The sequence below is a fragment of the Octodon degus genome, unplaced genomic scaffold (genome assembly GCF_000260255.1).
Source record: "Octodon degus isolate 3935 unplaced genomic scaffold, OctDeg1.0 scaffold00014, whole genome shotgun sequence".
In the NCBI taxonomy this organism is placed as follows: Eukaryota; Metazoa; Chordata; class Mammalia; order Rodentia; family Octodontidae; genus Octodon; species Octodon degus.
The window spans coordinates 10,278,403-10,299,189 of record NW_004524590.1 but is presented as its reverse complement, the minus strand read 5'-3'; the positions used below and the strand labels follow the sequence as shown (position 1 = coordinate 10,299,189).

Below are 20,787 nucleotides of genomic sequence, written 5' to 3'. Positions count from 1 at the left end.
ATTTACTTGCCTCTCTTTCCCTCATTCCTTAATCTGCATGGAGGCTGGGGGGTGTGTGTGTGGGAGGTGGCATGTGTTGGGAGGAAGCACCAGGTCAGGGAAAGGAGAGAGAAGCTGGGGGTTGAGGACCCAGGCCCCTGGGGGAGAGGTGGGGATTTGGAAGCCTGTGGTCGTGTGCTCCCTGGGGAACCCAGGGGGTAGATTCCCTTTCAGTGTAGTTCCTCTACCCCTACCTACCCCATACCCCCAAGTGCTGTAGGCACCAGGCCAGGAAGGATGTTCCCACTTCTTCCTTCTCATCTTGACTTTGCTCTGGCCCTGCCTTGTGGGGTCAATGACTTTGGTATCTTTTTAGTACCAGGGATCCAGCTTAGGACTTTCCATTTGGCCCGGCTGGCGCTATGCTCCTGAGTTATCTCCCCGGCCAGAGGCTTTTATCTTTGCTGAAAGCCTAGAAGAATCTTTCTGTTAGAATGTCTGGGTCAAGCTTTTCCAGAGTATAGGGGTGTCATTTTATTTCAACTGAGTGGGAAGCAAACTGCCTCTTAAGTCTTTGGTTTGTCATCTGCAGCTCTCCAACGGGGTCTTCAGCTTGTGTGTCCTCACCTCAGAAAGCCGGCAAGATGGCAGCAAACAAGAACAAGAGCCAGAGCAGCTTGGCCCTGCACAAAGTGATCATGGTTGGCAGTGGAGGGGTCGGCAAGTCAGCCCTGACGCTTCAGTTCATGTATGATGAGGTAAGACGCGCCTGCGCAGGCCACCTGCATGACCACGTCTGCTGTGGCATGTCCCTGCTCCAGCCTGAGCTATCTGTTCTGAGCTGCATGGGGTGCATGCGTGAGGTTGTATGCAGGTGGTTTCTGAACAGCTTGCCGGGGGCTTCTCAGCACAAAAGCTCTGACTGCCAAGCTTAGGTGGTGACTTCAGCCGTGGCAGGGGTGTGAGCAGTGTTTCTTCGCTCACACGGTTTTCATTGTTATTCCGTGAGGGAGGGGAGCTAGGCCTTTGTACAGGTGTTGTAGTTTTAATCTTGCTGTCCCCCGAAGGTCTCATGGTGGAAGCTTGCTCCTCAGCCCTGGCATAGCAAGAGGTGGTGGGGTCTTTAGGAGGTGGGGCCCAGGGAGAAAATTAGGGCCTTGAGCACGTGCTGAGGAGAGAGGGGGCCCTTGGCCTTCCTGTTTCTTTCTTGTGTCTTGGTCTCCATGAAGTGAACAGCTTCCTGCCGCGCGTGCTCCTGCTGTGATTGCTGCCTTGCCACAGGCCTGGGAGCCACAGGGGCCTTCTGTTTGTAGACTGACACCCTGAAACTGTGAGCCCAAACAAACCTTTTCTTAATTTATGTTAGGTGTTCGTGTCACTGAAACAGAAAGTAACCAGTGCACCATGTATTTCTAAAGAATGTATCTCAGAGTTAGCTTTGTGTTTGGTCAGTCTGGGGAGAGAAGGAAAGGGAAGCTGAGTTGGTAAGAACCTACCTATTCCCCAAGTGGTAGATATCAAATTCATGTCCCTTACTTAATGTGGTTAATATGACTGGTGCTGAGCCCAGGGGACAACATAACCTTGATTCCAGAGGCAGCCAGTGTGTTCCTGCAAGATGGCCACTTGCTGGGATGTGAGGCCGGGGGAGGGTGGCGAGTCTGTACCTCAGGACTTCTCGCGGGCACGACGGCCACATGGACAGAGGGGTCTCACAGCTGGCGTGGGCCTCTCCCTTTCCATTAGACTCTCCTGTCTGACTTCCTCTCATGTTGGGTGTTGTTGGAGAGGCCGCAGGCATTTTTAGCATCTGAGGAAAGTTGAATTATGGTTACGGTTAGCTGGGGAATAGTGGTGTAACAGGAGGGTGTTTGGAGATGCTTTACTGCATGGTTATTACCCCCCACAGAGCAGACTCGCTGGCACTATGATGTGAGGTGAAGGCCAGCCTGGCTCCTGCTGTGGACAGGTCCTGTGGCAGCTGGCACTGCAAGTGTGGGGGCGGTGAGGAGAGCAAGGGGCACAAAGTATGGAGCTGGAAAGCGGTCCTGAGAATTCCTCCAGGCCTTACAGTGAAGCTTGATAGAGGTTTTCTAAATGGGATAATACTGCTGTCCCCGTGTATCTGTGTAGGATTGTGTCCAGGACCCTCCACAGGTTCCCAAGGCCACAAATACTTAGGTCCTTTATAAAGCGGTGTTGTGTTTGCAAATATCTTATACACTTTGTCTTATATAATTTAAATCATCTCTAGATTGCTTATATGACTTAATGTAATTCAAATGTTATATAGCTATTATACTACATTATTGCAGAAATAAAGACAAGAAAAGGTATATTTAGTACAGATGTAGCTTTGGCTTTTTGAAACAGGGTCTTACTATGTAGTCCAGTGAGCTCAAGGCCCGCCTAGGCTCAAACTTGCAGTGACCCTCCTGCCCTGGCCTCCCAAGTGCCAGGATTGCAGGCATGTGCCACCACACCCGGCCCAGGTGTGTCCATTGTAGGCCTAAGTACATTCACAGTCTGGCTGTTTTTGTGGATACAGAACCCATGGCAGCGGTGGGCGGATGGGATACAGAAATGGAATCTTGGGCTAGTCCCTCCCCGGTGGGTTGTTGCGGCATGCGGTGCTGTACTCATCAGTGGGTTCATCTGTTGATAAGTTTAGAGTTTAATGTGCACATAGGCCAGAGAGGTAGGTCGCGGGGGTGCCTGGCAGCTTATCCCTGGCTCTGCCCTTCTCCTCCCGGCTGTGGTGGGGTGAGCAGCCTTCTCTGCCACGCCCTTCTGCCATCCCCTTCTACCTCAGAGCCACCAGCCTTGGACTGTATTCTGTGAAATCATGAGCTAAGACAAATCTCTCCTCCTGTAAGTCATGAGTGTCTAGTATTTTATCCCCAGTGACAGAAAAGTGACTAATACAGTTATGATTGCTTTTCTCATTCTTGATAAATGTTTACTTTTGCATTCCTTAGTACATATGTAATTTTGAATGATCTCTTTAAGGAGGGGGCCCCCAAATGAGTAAGCATTGGGTCAAAGCGTGGATCACCTCTTGGGCCTTACCCCTTTTATCTTATGCAGAAGCTTTTGGGGCTGATACCTGCATCCCTTTATCTTAAACTGTGAGCCAAAGTGAGTCAGCCTAGCAGAACCTGCTGAATTTAACCAAAACAGTGTTGCTTAATAACTTTAATTTGCATGCTGAAAGTTCTTTGTTTTTCTTTTGTAACAGAAGCTGGAGGAGGAAGGCGATTAGGAGGGGAGATAACAGGAATTAGGATGTGGAGGATTATCCCCACTAGGACTGTTTGCCTGTGCCTGGAGCCCTTTTGTCATGACTGGAGGGAGGGTGCTGCTGGCTTCTGGAGGGTCAAGGCCAAGGTGCTGCTGACGGGCAGGACAGCCTCCTAACAGAATTGTCCAGTACAAAACCTGATAAGGCTGTGGCTGAGAAACTCGCTACATGCTGTCTTTGTCTGTTTTGGTACTATAACAGGATACCTAAGAGCAGGAAATTTATAAAGAAGAGATTTAGGGGCCGGGGAGATAGCTCAGTAGCATAAGTGCTTGCCTGGCAAGCTTAAGGTCTTGAGTTCAATCCCTGGTTCTGAAAAAAAAAAAAAAGAAAAAAGAAATTTATTTGGCACACAGTTCTGAAAGTACAAGAACATGGCCCTAGCATTGGCTTGGCTTCTGTTGGGGGCCATATGCTGCTCCATCATAAGGGAAAGTGGAAGGACAAATAAGAGATGGGGCCAGGCAGTTTATAGCAGCCCCTTCTCAGGATAACTCACCTCCTCTTGTAGGGACTGCTTTCATCTCTGCCCGAGGGTGCGCCTCTCTAATCGAGTTGCTTCACAGGGTTCAGCCCCTTCTCATGACCACTGCCTTAGCAGCTCAGCATGAGTTTTGGTGGGGACAAGCCACAGCAGAGCTGTGGCAGCTGAGAAGAAAGATTCCTGTGGTGGAGGTGATTGAGATTCCTTAAAGGCCAAGTCCAAGCAAGAGCCGGCTCGGAAACGAGCCCAGATCTCCCCTGACCCTAGGATCTGCTCTGCCCAGCACAGCTGCCCTGCAGAGCGGAGGCTACTCTGTATCTAGACTTGTGTGCATGGCGGGGGGAGGGGAAGGGCTCAGGGGAAGTGTGGAGAGTCTCTCTCTCTCTCTCTCTTTCCTAACTTGTTCACAGACAAGTATGTGACCTTTGGTTGTTTTCCTTGCGGGTGAACAGATTTGAGGATCAGAAAGCAGCAGTTCCTGCAGAAATGGTAAAATAAAACCAGGACAAGGAAAAAATAGAAATGAAGTGATGCGTATGTGAGGGAGTCTTTAATTGATTTCCTGAAACTGTTATTTGCTAGAACCTTCTGCAGTGATGAAAATGTTCTGTACACTGATTAATCGGGCTGCCGTGCACTTGAAATTTGGCCACTGGCTATCAGATAGCCTCAAAGAACCATCCAGATTGCTCCAGAATCATAGTTTTGGAGCTGGAAGAGGTCCTCGCCGTGATTCCCAAAACTAGCTTGTCCTAGGACCTCACAGAAAACCTCTTTAAAAAATCTTTGCTGAATAACTTTTCTGGAGCTGAGAACTGGTACTGTTCAGAGTGTTCTCCTGGACAGTTTGAGGTGAGGCCAGATGCAGTAACTCCTGCCTCAGCAGTCTAGTGTATCCGGATTTCTCAGCCAAGGAAGCTGAGTCCATACTGAGGGTATCAGCTGATTAACTCTCATGGGCCTTTCAGACTCTTTCTTCTTTGTCCTGTGCTTTAGCTTAGATTGAAATTTATTTAGTTTATATGGTAGAATTGTCGTAAAGATTAGATTATAGAAGGAGCAGAGATTTAAGTTTGTCCTTAGACTGGCCTCTGTGAAGATGTATTTATATCTTTCCATCGTTACAATGAATTCATAAGGTCGTCATGCATAATCAGGTTGTTTTGGCTTATGGCTTTGGAGGCTTGATCTGTGGTCAGTTGGCCCGGGCACTTTGAGGCCTCTGATGAGGCTGAGCCATCAGGGTGGAGTGGGGGTGATAGCAAGAGAGCTTCTCTCACGGCTGGGGCACAAAAGTGACAGACAGTCGAGTTGGTCCTTCAGGAGTAGCTGCCAGTGGCCCGCAGGCCCCCCTCTGGGTCCCACCTACAAAGGTCTCACTCTTCTTCCCAGCAGCTCTGCATGGGGTTGGGGGGACAGGACCAGAGATTAGAGGGTGATCCAGATCCAAACTCTAGCAGGAACCTTTAGGTTCCTGCTGTTGCTGGGGGAGTGAGGCTGGGGGTGAGGAAGGTTTAGACTTGTTTGGTCTCCTGCAAGGTCGTCTTGGACACAGCTCAGGGAAGGGCGAGCGAAGTGTGTCCTCTGCCCTTGTACCTGAGAGGGAGCTGGGTGTCTCTCCAAGGCCCGTGTAGATGATTGCAGTTCGTATTAACAGAAACAAAGACAGGTGATTTCCTGCCGCTACCCTGAAAATCAGAGTTGCCACAGAAGGTCCCAGCAGTGTGCTTGGTTTTCCCTTGGGTACTCAGACTTCTCGGGCCATTCTGACCCCACAGTCAGTGGGATCAGGGGTCCCTGGCTGGCTTCCCCTCCGGAGCTCACAGCCACACGGCCACGTGGTTCCCTGGTGTGCAGAGATTTTAAGTGAGGGGTGTTTGTTGTTTTTTTTAATTTGTATCGTTGGAAAGAAGTTGAAAGGAATCCTTGAAGTATATGCAAATTTCCACATTTTATGTGAACATAATTATTAGTATGAAATTAAGATAACCGAATATCATATTTTATATTTTTTTATTTTTAGATTTAAAATCACTTGAAGTTGTAGCCAGTGGAATATTACTTGAAGGGCCATTTTTTCCTGTTGATGTTTTCTAATTCATAAATTAAAAATGTTTATGTTGGAACTTTAACAAAATCCACATAGCCTGAAATTCACTTTTAAAAATTGTACAGCTCAGAAAAATTTTACAGCTCATGTTTGTATATCCACACAGATGTGCAGCATTCACCGTCTACTTTTCATCACTCAAAAAACAGACCCACCCGCCCGTATCAGCAGTCCATCCCTTCTGTTTTCTCCCTTCCTACTCTTGGCCTCAGGCAGCCGCGCTTTCTCCACCCTGCCTATCCTGCCATTGCATTTAAGTGGGCCCTCACTGTGTGGTCCCTTCCCATCCGGCTTCTTTCCTCTACCATAATGTTTTGAAAGTTCATCCATTCTGTAGCAGGTAATAGTATTTAATTCTTTAAAAAACCAAACAATTGAGATATAATTCCATAAATTTTACCCTATTGAAGTGTACAATGTAAACCAAGTGAGATGGGTCGTGCCTGCTTGCATTCTTAGCATTTGGGAGGCTGAGGCAGGAGGATTATTGTGAGTTTGAGACCAGGCTGGGCTACAAAGTGAGCTCAGGGCCAGCCTGAATTGCATAGTGAGACCCTGTCTCAGAAAGATAAAAAAAAAAAAAAAAAAAAAAAAGGTACACAGTGTGGGCCGGCCAGATAGCTCAGTGGATTAAAGCGCCTGCTTAGGCAGACACAGGGGCCAGGGCTTGATTCCTGACATGCTGTGCCTGCCCCGCCCCTGGGGCTCCATGATAGTGGGTGTGGTGGCTCATGCCTGTAATCCCAGGGCTTGGGAGGCTGAAAAACAGGAGATTCACCACGAGTCCAGGCTATGTAGTGAGACCATGTAGACCCTTTACTAAAATACATTTTTTTAAAAAAGTACACAGTGTAGTGGTTTCTTGTATATTTACAAAATTGTGCAACTATCGCATCATCTAATTCGAGAATATTTCCGTCGCTCTCCGAGAAGCCCAGTACCTAGTAGCAGTCACTTCCTGTTGTCCCCATCCCTCCAGGCTGGGTAGCTACTACTGACCCTACTTTCTGTCTCCACGCATTTGTCTGTTCTATTTCATATGAATAGGCTCATACAGTATGTAGCCTTTTGTGTGTGGCTTCTTTCACTTGCTGCCCATGTTGAACATGAGTCAGACCCACATTTCTTTTTATGACTCAATAATACTCCGTTGTCTAGATGTAGTATGTTTTTGTTTACTTATTCATTGATTGGTAGGAATTTGGGTTATTACTGCTTTGGGGCTATTTTGAGTAAGTTGCTGTGAACATTTACGTGCAAGTTTTTGTGTGTGCATTTGTCTTAAATCCCCTGGGTATATATCTAGGTGTCTGTGTGTGCGGACCTGGCGGACCGTTTTCCAAAGAGCTGCACCATGGATGATGTTGGGCATCTTTCTATGTGCTATGCGTGTGTCTTCTTTGGAGACACGTCTCCCTAGATCCTGTGCTTTTGTTTTTGTCCTGGGAATTGAACTCAGGGCCTCGTACATGCAAAGCCTGTGCTCTACCACTGAGTACACCCCTGTTCTCTTTGGATCTTTTTAAATGGGCTCTACTTATTGTTGAGTTTTTAGAACTCTATAGATTCTGGAAGTGTCTTTTATTAGACTTGAGTTACAAATGTCATATTTCATTCTCTGTGTTGTCTTCTCACTTTCTTCATAGTCCTTTAAAACAGGAAAAGCTTTAATTTTAGTGAAGCCAGTTTGTCTGTTCTGTGTTGCTTGTGTTTTTGGTATCATGTCTAAGAATCCAAACCCAAAGTCATTAACATTTATGCCTGGGTTTTCTTCTTAAAACTTATTGTTTTAGTTCTTACATGTAAGAAGTCCCTGTGCTTGCCTAAGCAGGTGCTTAGTCTGCTGAGCTATCCTGACAGCCCTGCTTCAGTTTTTCTATTTTAACATCTTTTGCATTAGCTTTTGTCCTTTGAGAGGGCCTTTTTGGCAAATGGATATGCATATATAGAACTTATTTTTTATCTCCCTGTTTTCCTCATGCAAAAAGGTAAACTATTATATTTTAAAGTCCTTATAAAGTTAATTTTTATATGTAGTAAGAAGTAGATGGGGGCTGGAGAGATGGTTCAGTGGTCTAAAGCACCTACTTGGAACAAGCTTGGCAAAGCACAGGGACCGCGGTTCGATCCCCCAGCACCACATGCCAGCCAGCCCCGCCCCCTGGTGGGCTGAGCTGGCCACACACACACACTAAATAAATGTTAAAAAAAAAAATTAAAAAAAAAAAAAAAGTAGATGGTACAGTTGTACCAGCACCATTTTGTTTGTAAAAGTACATTGTTGTCATTAACTTAGTTTTCTTCTGAATTTCTTGACTTGGGTATCATTAAGATTACTGATTTTTTAAAAATTAATTAATTAATTAATTTATGTGTGGGTGTGGGTGGGTGGGTGTGGCCAGCTCAGCCCACCAGGGGGCGGGGCTGGCTGGCATGTGGTGCTGGGGGATTAAACAGCGGTCCCTGTGCTTTGCTAAGCCTGTTCTAAGTAGGTGCTTTAGACCACTGAGCCATCTTACCAGCCCAAGATTACTGATTTTGGTACATAACACAATATAAGGAAAATGGCTTTGAAATGATATCGTTATAACTGAATAATACAACTATTGATGGGAACATCACTATTTCCTTGCCTTTTTTTGTCTTTAATTTTTTGGAGTGCCTTTTATCAAAATACTGTTCTAAGATTTTATGAATTAAATTCTTTTCCTGTGTGTCTGCATTCCAGTGAGTATTCTGGTAGGCTTATTTGCTTCAAGTTTTCTTTTTTTTAATGTATTTTTTTATTGATTTTTTAAAATGTATTTCGTACAAGGTCTCACTATACATCTTGGACTCATAGTGATCCTCCTGTCCCAGCTTCCTCAACCCTGGGATTACAGGCGTGCGCCACCATACCTGGACTTGGTAGCTCGCTCAGCGCCCCTGAGGGTGGGCCCAGCACAGCATGTGGTGCCAGGATTGGACCCCAGTTCCTGGGCTTGCCTAAGCAGGTGCTTAGTTTGCTGAGCTATCTTGCTGGCCCTGCTTCAGTTTTTCTATTTAACATCTTTTACATTTGCTTTTGTCCTTTGAGAGGACCTTTTTGGCAAATGGATATACATATAAAACTTGTTATCTTCCTATTTTCCTCATGCAAAAAGGCAAACTATTATATTTTGAAGCTCTCTATATATTTGTTACTTTTTTTTTTTTTTAATTTTATTTATTTATGTGTGTGTGTGTGTGTGTGTGTGTGTGTGTGTGTGTGTGGCCAGCTCAGCCCACCAGGGGGCGCGGCTGGCTGGCATGTGGTGCTGGGGGATTGAACCGCGGTCCCTTTCCTTTAGCTAAGCTTATTCTAAGTAGGTGCTTTAGACCACTGAGCCATCTCACCAGCCCTCTCTATATATTTGTACATAGTTACCTTTCTCATTTTTTTAAGTGCGTAGTACTCGTAGTACTCCATTGTGTGGGTCCCTGTTGCTCAGTGTTGAGGTTTCTAATCTGTGATTACACTCGGTGCTGTGGTGAATTACTTTGTTTCTGTAGCTGAGCTTCTGCAGGTCAGATTCCTGGCAGCAGGAACAGAGGATGAGGTGCTTCTTTTACTTTATCAGCTGCCAGTTCCTTGCCCTACGGCTTGCCCTGTTCTCCCTGCTCAGGCATCTTCCCCCAGAGTGTGTCGTCAACCCCCTGGCAGGTGAAACATGGTATCTCAGTGTGGTTTTAGTTTTTACTGGTGAGGTCGAATATCTTTGCATGTGGTTAGCATCACGTGTACTTATTTTTATGTGGATTGCTTATGTCTGTCGCGCATTTTCCCTACGCGATAGTTGATACGACCCACCCGGTTTCTAGGACTCTGTATTAGAGACAACCTTTTGTAATACAGGTTCACATGTTTTTCTCTGTTATTTGCTGTTGTTTGCAGTGTGTTATGCCATGCCAACATTGGAGCAGTTTTTCTTTTTTTAATGTAGTCTAATTTGTTAATTTTTTTCTTACATGGCTTCTGGACTTTGAGTCATAGTTAAAAAGGCCTTCTCTACTTCAAGGTAACAAAAGGGTTTCACCCATGTTTTCTTCTAGTACTTTTTTTTTTTTTAATTTTATTTATTTATGTGTGTGTGGCCAGCTCAGCCCACCAGGGGGCGGGGCTGGCTGGCATGTGGTGCTGGGGGATTGAACCGCGGTCCCTGTGTTTTGCTCAGCTTAGCTTGTTCTAAGTAGGTGCTTTAGACCACTGAGCCATCTCACCAGCCCTCTTCTAGTACTTGACTGGCTTTATTTTCAGTTTTCAATCTTTGACCCATTTGGATTTTTTCATGTATGTATTTGTTATACATACTAATTTTACAAAACATGAGACTTCATTGTGGCATTTTCATGCTTGTATATAACGTCCTCTGAGCATATCTATTCCATTGAGAGTTTTATTGTGTTACAGATATTTAAGTACCTTGTGCCAAATTACTTTTCAGGTGATTTTTTGTGTTTCTGTTAATTGTGAATAAGAGTTCCTGTTTCACCCTTTTTCATTGTCAATATTATAACTTTATACTGTACCGACAATACTATTGCCAGGCATTCTGCTCTGTGCTTATCTTTCTCATTTGTAAAATGGGGTTATCTGCTCCTATTGCTCAAAGACAAATTAAAAGAGTAGAACAAAGCTATAAAGAAGTGAAGTATTATGTAAATTGCTGTTTTTTGTTTTTATGAAGAAGTGAAAGTTTCATAACAAAATAATAAGAGAATAATAGTTAATACACTGTGCATCATCTTCAAAGTACTTACGTGTGTTTTAATTTATAGTGACTTGTGCATAGTGTAGTAATTGTAGGCACTCAAGGAATACTTAGTTGGTTATATGCAAAGGACCTATATAACCAATTTTATTTTTGGTATATGTGCTGCCAAAGCGAACACCCAATTTTATTTTTGGATAGCTTTTTTTTCCCTCTAAAATTTGGATAATTACTGGTAATTTGTTTCCCCAGTTTGTAGAAGACTATGAACCCACCAAAGCCGACAGTTACAGAAAGAAAGTAGTTCTCGATGGAGAAGAGGTCCAGATCGATATCCTGGACACAGCTGGACAGGAGGACTATGCGGCCATTCGAGACAACTACTTCCGGAGCGGGGAAGGATTTCTCCTTGTGTTCTCCATCACGGAACATGAGTCCTTCACAGCAACTGGCGAGTTCAGGTGTGTAGACATGAAATAACCAAGACCCTACTGCCTTCCCACCACATGGCAAGCAATCTGTAGAAAGCTGAGCTTGTTATTAGGAAGACTTCTGTCTGCGGTTTCTAGGGCTTCCTGCAACTTGGCACATGATAGTGCCTCATCTTTTTGGACATCTCTGTGTGAAGATTTGGGGATGCAAATTATCTTAAGAATTCTATCTCTGAAAGAGGACACAGCTGTTCCCTACACCCAAGAGCCTGTAATTCTGTTCATGTAAATTCTGAGGCAGTGATTGACAAGTCTTAACTATCTGTAATTTTTTCTTTAAATTTTACCAAAAAACAATTTTGATCTGCTTTGTTGATGAGATGCTGGCAGAGAATGAGCAGTGTGAAGCAGAAGGCCTCGGCGCAGTGGGCAGGAGGGAGCTGGCCTGGGAGGACGACAACCTGGTTTCGGTGCCTTTGCCAGCATGTCACCATGGTCCAGGCTCTTCAGCACTGGGGATTCTGTGTCTTTCTCTGAATGTGCACTTGCAGGTTGAGAAATGAGGTCCGATGATGCATTTGCTGTGAGCTGCATGTGGGCAGCTCCCAGGAAGCCCTTCATGGTGTCTCCCTGGCCAGCCCTCCTCTGTGCGGTGGCCCCGAGCGCCCCCGTGTGGATGGGCTATTCACTGCGCATTTTAAAATGTCACTTAAAGATGCTTTCAGTTTCCTTTTTATTTTTTAAATAAAGTAATAGCCTTTGGGAAGGGCCGGGGAGATAGTTCAATAGAATAAGGGCTCTCCTGGTAAGCGCAAGGGCCTGAGTTCAGTCCCTGGTTCCACCAAAAGAAAAAAATATAGAAATAGCCTTTGGGTATAATTTCTGTCTTCTGTGACTTTACCACACCTTTCCATTTCTATTATACAGTTGTTTTCGTCCACCTTTTCCTCACTAATTTTTTCATCTACCTTTTAATTTAAAAAAAATATTTATTTATTTATTTATTTATTTGATACAGGGTCTTGCTCTGCAGCTCGGACTTGTAGTGAACCTCCTGTCTCAGCATCCCCAGCACTGAGGGTTACAGGTGTGGGCCACCATACCCAGTTTTGGTGGCGTGCACTGCATACCCAGTGTTCTGGGATTGGCATGGCATGCAGTACCAGAGCTTGAACCCAGGTTCTTGCATTTGCCAGGCAGGTGCTTAGACCGCCAAGCTATCTCCCCAGCCCTTATCTACCTTTTTTTTTTTTTTTTTTGGCAGAACCAGGGATTGAACTCAGGCCCTTGTGCTTGCCAGGGAAGTGCTTATTCCACTGATCCATCTCCCTGGCCCTACCTTTCTTATAAACATATCTAGTCAACTTTCTGTTGCTATGATAAAATTCCTGAGATAAATAGTTTCAAAGGCAGAAAGTGTATTTTGATTCAGAGCTACAGAGGCTTTTGGGCATGTGGTGAGGCAGCACGTTGTGGTGTGAATGTGTAGCAGAGGAAATCTTTTCACCACCATGCATCCAGGAAGCAGAGAGAGGATTGTAGACAGAGAGGGGGAAAGAGTAAGACAGAAAGGAGCAGGAGAGAAAAGGGCTCAGCTCCAGGGTCACCTTCGAGGCCCCGCCCCCAGGCCCTCATTTCCTTCCCCTGCATCTCTCTCCTAAAGGTTTCGCTACTTTCAGTAGTGCTAGAGCTGGGAACCTAGCTTTGAGCACGTGGGCCTCTGGAGACTTGTGAAACACAAGCGAGCTAACCATATCTATCCCACTGATATTTTCAGACCCAGAGCTAGAATCTAACAGGGCACTAATGAGGAAAACACCTAAATCAATACCAGTCATTTTTTTTCATTCATTAGCAAGTTTGGTCAGAAAGTAAGATGATCAGCCAAAGGTGAAATGAAATGAGGAGGCTACATAGCCCCCCATGGTTTGGAAGGAGACTTCTTTGAGCAAGGGAGGTTTCCAGGGCTGAATTCAGAGAATCCAGAGGAGAGAGCGCAAGGTCGAAGGCAGGGCCTGTGTGTTCCGTGTGGCTGAGAGTTGAATGTGCAGTGGGGATGGTTCTACTTTGGTGTTCTAAAAAGGTGTTTCCTGTTTGCATTGATATTTATGAGATAGGGTAACCATAATACAAATATTCAGAAGTGCTTCCATAAGTTAAGTACAGATAGAAAATATTTTAAAATAAGTGAACGGGAGGACAGGTACCTATTGAGGACCTATAAGCAGCTCTGTCATACGCTGGGGGCCACAGAGAACTTAATGTGTGTGCTGGGTAGGACTAGTGGAGCTCGTGAGATGTCTGTGCAGTTTTTAGACTTTGCAAAGCAAAGGAATGTCCCCACTGCATCAGAGTAATGGAAGTGGAATATTTTAATTTCTTATTTGATTTTGATTAATACTTCAGGTAGCTGATTGTTTTTATTAGAGATAAGCTTTAGTATGTTACAGATTTTTTTAAAGATACAACATTTGTGAAGCATTATTCCAGAGGGTGTGCGATATTTCCTTCACTTTTTTCACCTCAACAGGGAAAGACAGTTGTGCGCTGGACCAGGAACTGCGCGATGGAGCCGACCGTTCTGCCGGCCGGAGCACTTGCCATTTGCCGTGTCTGAGTGTGCTCTGAATGCTAAGCTTGTGTCTCATACTGTGGGCTGGACACGGCTGCCTTGTGGGTCTACAGCTTCCACGGCCTTGGATTCTATCTCAGTTACTCTTCTTTCATTGCTGGGACAAATACCCAACACTCAGAATGAAAAAAGGAAAGGCTTATTTAGCTCGCAGGTACTGGACGTTTCAGAACATCCTCTGCAGAGAGCAAAGGGAGTGACAGCAGCCCAGGCAGCTAGCTAGCCTCTCTCCCTTCCTCACATTGTAAAGCAAATTACCTGCCCCAGGGCGGGGGCAGCATCCACCCCCACAGTAATCACTCACAAGCTCCAGAAAGCTCCCCATGACTGCCTGAAGCTTTGAGGGACACCTATACACAAACCATAACAGATCTCAACTGTAGTTGGGCCTGTGATGGTTGTATCGGAATTGAACGGACAAATTTCCTTTTAGTTCTTCCCTAAAAAATGTAATTAAGTTAAAAAAAAAATAGGGGTCAGGGAGATGACTCAGTGGAATAAGTGGTTCCCTGGCAAACGCAAGGGCCCAAGTTCAATCCCCAGTTTTTAAATAAATAAATAAATAAAATTATATATATTAATAACCATTTGCGAGGCATTTACCCTGTATCAGTTCTGAGAATACTGTGGAGATGACTTGAAGTTTACAGAAGGGTAAGTCAGCTAGGTGCCTTGGTGATGCCATTTGATAGGAGACACCTGAACAGCCGCTGTGTCCTCGGGTCTCCTAAAGGGGTTGACGGGTGGCTACGTTCACACTCGTCTAGCCCAGAGACCGACCTTTCACGCCAGTACTTACTACTTGAGATTTCTTCAGTTGTTCTTGTTTCACTCTATTTTATAATGTTTCACTGAATTAAAAAAATAAGTAAAAAGGCCCTGTTGGTGGTGACTGCCTAAACTGATTTCAAGATCCACTGTCATCTAGCTACTTTTCATATGGAAAACCAGATTATAGAACTTTTACAGTCACTGATTTTTTTTTTTTTTTTCAGGAGAGATTTTTAGGCATTTGTGAGGTACTTCTAACTTTTTGTTTTTTAATCCCAGATACAGGTTCCTCCCCTCTTAAGTGTATTACCATGAGTTGGGGACCCTTCTGGAATGCGAACGCCTGGATGCCTGTCCTTGGGACTGTGGGCCCAGAATCTATATTTACAGAGTGTGTCCTGGGTGACTGAGCACAGTGTGCTCTTGGGACCCTTGGCCCACCTCCTGGCTGCCCCTGATGGTGCTTCCTAGGACTGCTCCGAAGGGGCTTTCTCCCGCCTTAGGAAATTTATTTGAGATGGGTTGGCAAGACCAAATTCTTATCCTGGCTTTCTTTGCGTCTGTATTTTCGGTGTGACACCTGCAGGGAACAGATCCTCCGAGTGAAGGCTGAAGAAGATAAAATTCCGTTGCTCGTCGTGGGAAACAAGTCTGACCTGGAGGAGCGGAGGCAGGTACCCGTCGAGGAGGCCAGGAGCAAAGCGGAAGAGTGGGGCGTGCAGTACGTGGAGACATCGGCCAAGACACGGGCCAATGTGGACAAGGTAGCCACACTCTCGGGGTGTGTCATGGCCTGGCTTTGGGATGTAGCAGAACAGAGCTTCTTTGCTAGTTTGGTTTTGAAGGAACCATGTGTGGGGTGTAGGGGAGGACTCTGGCTCCTTCCGAAGTCTTAGCCATTACGAGAAAGGCCTGGGATGGGTCTGACGCTGTGTCTGAAGCAGCCCCTGGGTTCCTTCCCTTTGCCGTTAGGCGTAGTGGGTGGGCGCCCATTTTTGGCACGGTGCTTGGGAGGTGTAGCAGGAGAGCCAGCGGAAGGGGCCAGGCTTGTCAGGGAGCTCCCTTCACAGCTTGGCGGTGCCCTGGGCAGGGCTGGCTGTGTCAGCCTGCTGCTTACCTGGCCTTAAAAGCAGCAGATCATTTCTGGATTTTGCAGAAGCTGGAGGATGTATTCTCTTCACTGTACTGTGCATTGCTAGAGTTCTGACTTGACTCTTCTACCTCCCATTAGCACATGCTTTCAGGAAGGGACTCTGGGATCTGCTCCCTCACTTGTCCCATCCTGAGACTATGTCTTCAGTTTGCTGAAGCCCACAAAAGAGACTGTGCCCGCTGTTGTTAGCTTTTCTTTTTTTCTATCTTTTAAATTAAAGCTCAAGATGGTTTCCACAAAGCTAAAATAAGCAATTTAAAGGTGAGGCTTCTCTCCTCCTTCGCTTTGTGTATTGGCTCTTACTTTGTCAGTCACACACCTATAAAGTCCAGCGCGGAGTGTGCGGCAGCCAAGCAGGGGCTGCGTCTGCTCTGTGCTCTGTGGTGGTGGCGGCATCCCAATCCCCCTCATCTTGTTTCTGTTTCTGGTTTGAGAAGAAATAATTCCCTTTTGTTTCGTACCTGATGGGGAGAGATTTTTTTTTATCAAGCTTTCCTATAGCCAGAAGTGATGCTGAAGGGACGGTGGGGTTCAGAGGTTGGCTGGACACACCTCCCTTCCGGAACAGCACACGTCTGTTTTGGCCTCAGGTCGAGCGTGTGCTGCCTTGTCAGCTGCCTTTTGTCAGTGCTGTCTCAACTCTTCTGTGGATTCTTATGCTATTCAAAATCTCCTTATAGAGCTGGGGAGGTAGCTCAGGGACTTAAGTGCCTGCCTGGCAAAGGCCAGGTCCTGAGTTGGATCCCCAGTACCGCCCCCCACCAAAAAAAAAAATCTCTATCAAATTATTTCCTGGCTATGGGAAACACACAGGAAATCCAGATATGTTCCACTTTTTCAAAATCAGACTTTCTCAGCATGGGACCGCTGCTGTGTATTTGTGATGGCCAGGATGGCAGGGTGAGGAGCTGTCCCCTGCTTTGCTGGACCAGCCTGACCTGCCTAGCAGGAACCAGCAGAAACTTATGACTGGCAGCATTGTGCTCACTGGTAAACAGTTTACAAAAAAGGCTGCTGATAAGATCAGTCGGTGAACAGCTTTGTCATTCTAAGCTGGATGCACCCCTCCTGTCCTCCTGCTTACATTTTAGGGTGGAAAGAAAAACTTATAGCACTGAGAGCTGCTCCCTGTTGCTCCTGTGGCCATGTCCTTTCCTGAGTGGTTGGCACAGGGGTCTGTAGGCCACCCTAAGCCAGCTTAAGGGTCCCTGCTCTGTGCCTATGGCTCATGGCTAATGTAGGCAGAGTCCCACACACCACAGAAACGACCTTGCCCTTCCCCAAGAAGAAAGTCTGAAAATAAAAGATAGGAGCTGGTGTTATCGCACGGCTGTTCTGCTCTGCCGCACTTCTGTCTCCTTCATTCTCTGAGAAATCTCAGCCTCTTTCTGTAGGAGGCATATTTTGTCTGCTTGGCTGTAATCAGGCCTCTAGCATAGCTGCTCATAGCCGAGGGCAAGACCCAGACTGTGGTGACAAATGATAATGGATAACACTGTGACATCTGGAGGCCAGTTCTCATCAGTTCCCGATAAAGCTCAGGTCAGCTAATGTGGTGGGGACTGAAAGCCAGGCTCTGGCTGTATGTGGGGGTGCGGTGCGGTGGGGTGGGGAGACGGGGGAGTGGGAGGGAGTGTTTGTCCCTGGCCCCATAGTGCAGGTGCTGTTATGGAGTCTCCCCAGGAAAGTGTCAGGATGCTGTTTCAGCCTCTGCAGGAGCCCCTCCCCCCAGGATTAAATGGGATGTGGTTGTACTAGAATCTTTTTTTTTTTTTTTTTTCTGGTGGTTAGAGCTACTAGAAAGTCTGATTCCCACTGCCACTGTCAGTATTTGCAAATGTCATAGTTTTAGATCTGTTCTTGACCTAAAACAGTTTTTACTCTTCATTATACTTAAAAGATCTTGTCATTTGGAGAACAGCAGTAGATTGGGAATAACGGTGGCCCAGTTCATGGTTGCCATTGTGTGGCGTGAGCAGAGAAGCTTACATTGTAGACTCAGGGTGTTTTGGGGCTGGGGATGCTGCTCGGGGCTGGAGCACTCAGCATGGGTGAGGTTCTGGTTTCCATCCCAAAAGCGTTTTTGAGATTATTTATATTTGCTCTAGACCCTTTGTTGTGAGTGGTTTATAAAAGTTCGCTATTCTCTGCTATAACATGCACCCGTCTACCCTGCTCAGGTGGTTCACTAAGTGGGTTGTTTCTTTTCTTTCCAACCTTCCTCCCTGCTCCAGGTGTTCTTTGATTTAATGAGAGAAATCAGAGCAAAGAAGATGTCAGAAAACAAAGACAAGAATGGCAAGAAAAGCAGCAAGAATAAGAAAAGCTTTAAAGAAAGATGCTGCTTGCTGTGAAGACCGAGCTGGTGGCTGGAGCCCCTGCTCCGAGGACGTGGGGCTGGGCCAACTCGCTGAAGGCTGTGGTCGGTCGGCTGCTCTTGTACTCCCTGCTCTCCCCGACCTGTTCATCTGTACTTCTGTAAATGGGAATGCTTGGGAACCTGTGGCTGGCAGGAGAGCTGCGCCCCGTCCCCGTCCCCGTGGGGAGCTGGCTGCTCTGCTGGAGCCTCAGAGTCTGCGCCCTCCCTGCCTCCCTCTTTCCTTCCCTCCAGGCAGTTTAGGTAGATAGTACAGTAGGTAGGACACAGTCAAGTATAGATTTTTTTTAAAAAAAATTATTGTAATAATGTCATATTTTCCCCTAGTTTTATAACTTTGCCATCTTCTGAAATAAAATTGTCTTTTTAATAAGTTTTGGAAGAGGAGGCTACAGTGACTCTCTAACTCTTATCAATTTAACAATAGTATTCAGAAAAATGCAACAAGCTCTAGTGACACTTGGCAAGTCCTGAAAGTTTCTAGGTAAGTTTCTTGCCAGTCCCCTGTGAACCCGAACCATAGCTAGGAAAACGCACTTGAATTAGGCCAACCAGATCAGCACCAGGGTCTTATATCTTCCTCATACATGAGATAGGAAGGTTCTAAGTTGTTCTCTTCACGTTTAGATGCTGGCCAGCCACGGCCTGCATTGGCCCTTTTCCTCCTCAGCCCGCACCCCGATTGTTGTGCGGGAGCTCATGTTGGGGTGGCGGACAGAAGCTTGAGCAGCGTGCACTGTGCCGATGTGCACTGTCGTACTCCGAGCCTTCTCAGGTGCTGTGACGAGGACTGTCCTACCTGCTGGCCATGCTGTGTGGCCCCATCTCCTCCTCCATAGCCACAGCCCTGCCCTGCTCTGTTTTGTTCATTGTCAGAAAAATTTTCTGAAAAACATGATGACTTAAAATTGTATCTGAAAATCAAGAAGCCAGAGCCCGTGCCCAACCTGCTACCTCTCAGAATTGCTCAGTGATTCTAAATTTACAGTGAGAAGAAGTACAGGAAGATAAGCCGTCACCCCAAGACCTCTGAGAACTGGCTGCTGTTTCTTTTCCAAGACAGCCAGGTAGTTAGGTAGAAAAGGATCTGTAACCAGGAGAGAACGCTCGTCCTTCTTACTGTATCAGTATTCTAGACTCCGCAATCAGAAGCACCCCCATCGGGAAAGGGTCTCCCCCCACTGTTCATCATGAAGAGGTGAGCGCTTCATGCATAGGTGCCAAAAGTGAGTTGGGGGCGGGCAGGAGCCTGTGGAATTCAGGGTCATTGTGGGGGCTGTGGAGATGGTGGTGTGACTCCTGGAAGCCAGCTGACATCACCTCCCAGAGAATCATCTTTTTGAATAAAAAAAAGCCAAACACACTTTTGTGAATCTTAGCCTTTTTCTTTTATGCCCTTATCATATACATGAAATATAAGTGATAAAAGACTGACAGTCATTCATTGTTGTGCTTATCAGATAGACTGCAAAACCAGACAAGCTGTATTTCAATTAATCTTTTGAATTAGGAAATGAAGTTATAAATATAAGCTGGGTGTGGTATTACATACCTTTAATCCTAGCTACTGGGAAGACTAGATAGGTAGGATTGCAAGTTCAAGGCTAGCCTGGGCAACCTAGCCAGTTTCAAAATAAAAGATCTGGGAATATAGCTCAGTGTTCAGAGTAGTTACCTAATATAAGGCCTTGGGCTCAACCCCCATTGTCCCTCCCCATTCTAAGTTATAATCTTAATTTAGGAGAGATTACTATTATTAAAATTTTAAAAGTTGGACCAGGTGTGGAGGTACACACCTGTAATTCTAGCACTTGGGAAGCTGAGGCAGGAGGATAGCTGGGAATTCAGGGTCAACCTGGACTACATAGTGAGTTCAGGACCAGCCTGAACTACATAGCAAGGTCCTGTCTTACAAAACCAAAAATGATAATAAGATAAAAATTAAAAAATTAAGTTGAAGCTAATTGCGTTTTTGAATTTCTGACATGACATTTTTGTTTTCATTCTAATTTGCCACCTGTTTGATGTTAGTTCTGGTCAGGAATGGGTAGGTTTAGATTATGTACAAATGAATGGTATGAATTAAATGGGAGTGCTATAAGGGCCAGGGAAATGGCTCAGTAGAATAGGTGCTTCTCTGGCAAGTGTAAGGACCTGAGTTCAATCCCCGATCCCACCAAAAAAAAGGAAGTGCTATGGATTATTTCATGCTACAGAAATTATACTTGGTGTATGTTAGTATATTCCTAAAATACGTAACTGGATTGCTCTTTCTAACAGACTTACACATACATGATTCTTTGCCAAGAAAAATAAAGAAGTAATGCTGTTTACAAATTTGAAACATTTGCTAGGTGATTTGATATTATGCAATAGCTTAGAATTACTTTTTTTTTTTTTTTAGAAAATTTCATTTTAGAAATGGTGCACTTGGGGCTGGTGAGATGGCTCAGTGGTCTAAAGCACCTACTTAGAACAAGCTTAGCAAAGCACAGGGACCGCGGTTCAATCCCCCAACACCACATGCCAGCCAGCCCCGCCCCCCGGTGGACTGAACTGGCCACACACACACACACAAAATAAATAAATTTAAAAATAAAACTGTAACATGCCACTAATATGAAAAAAAAAAGAAAAAAAAAGAAATGGTGCACTTGGTGCACGGTTGGTCGTTGGTCCAGGGATGTGGTGGGCAACAGATGAGAAAGCCTGAGCTTCAGTGAGGAAAGGACCAAATGAAAGTCTCACTGTACGGGCTTCAAAAAAGAGACTGAGTGATGTGATGGGAACTGTTTCTAGGGGCACAGCTGACTCAGACT

The 20,787-nt window shown here is 45.6% G+C and overlaps 1 protein-coding gene across 1 annotated transcript; it reads left to right on the top strand.

The window, feature by feature from the left end:
* Nucleotides 1–571: 571 nt before the first annotated feature.
* Nucleotides 572–18,115, top strand: Ralb (RAS like proto-oncogene B). The gene is made up of 4 exons (XM_023709726.1): nucleotides 572–737; nucleotides 10,857–11,065; nucleotides 15,025–15,202; nucleotides 17,826–18,115. Exons 1-4 carry the CDS (start codon nucleotides 624–626, stop codon nucleotides 17,943–17,945), a joined length of 621 nt encoding a protein of 206 aa, XP_023565494.1. The 5' UTR covers nucleotides 572–623; the 3' UTR covers nucleotides 17,946–18,115.
* The last annotated feature ends 2,672 nt before the right edge of the window (nucleotides 18,116–20,787 follow it).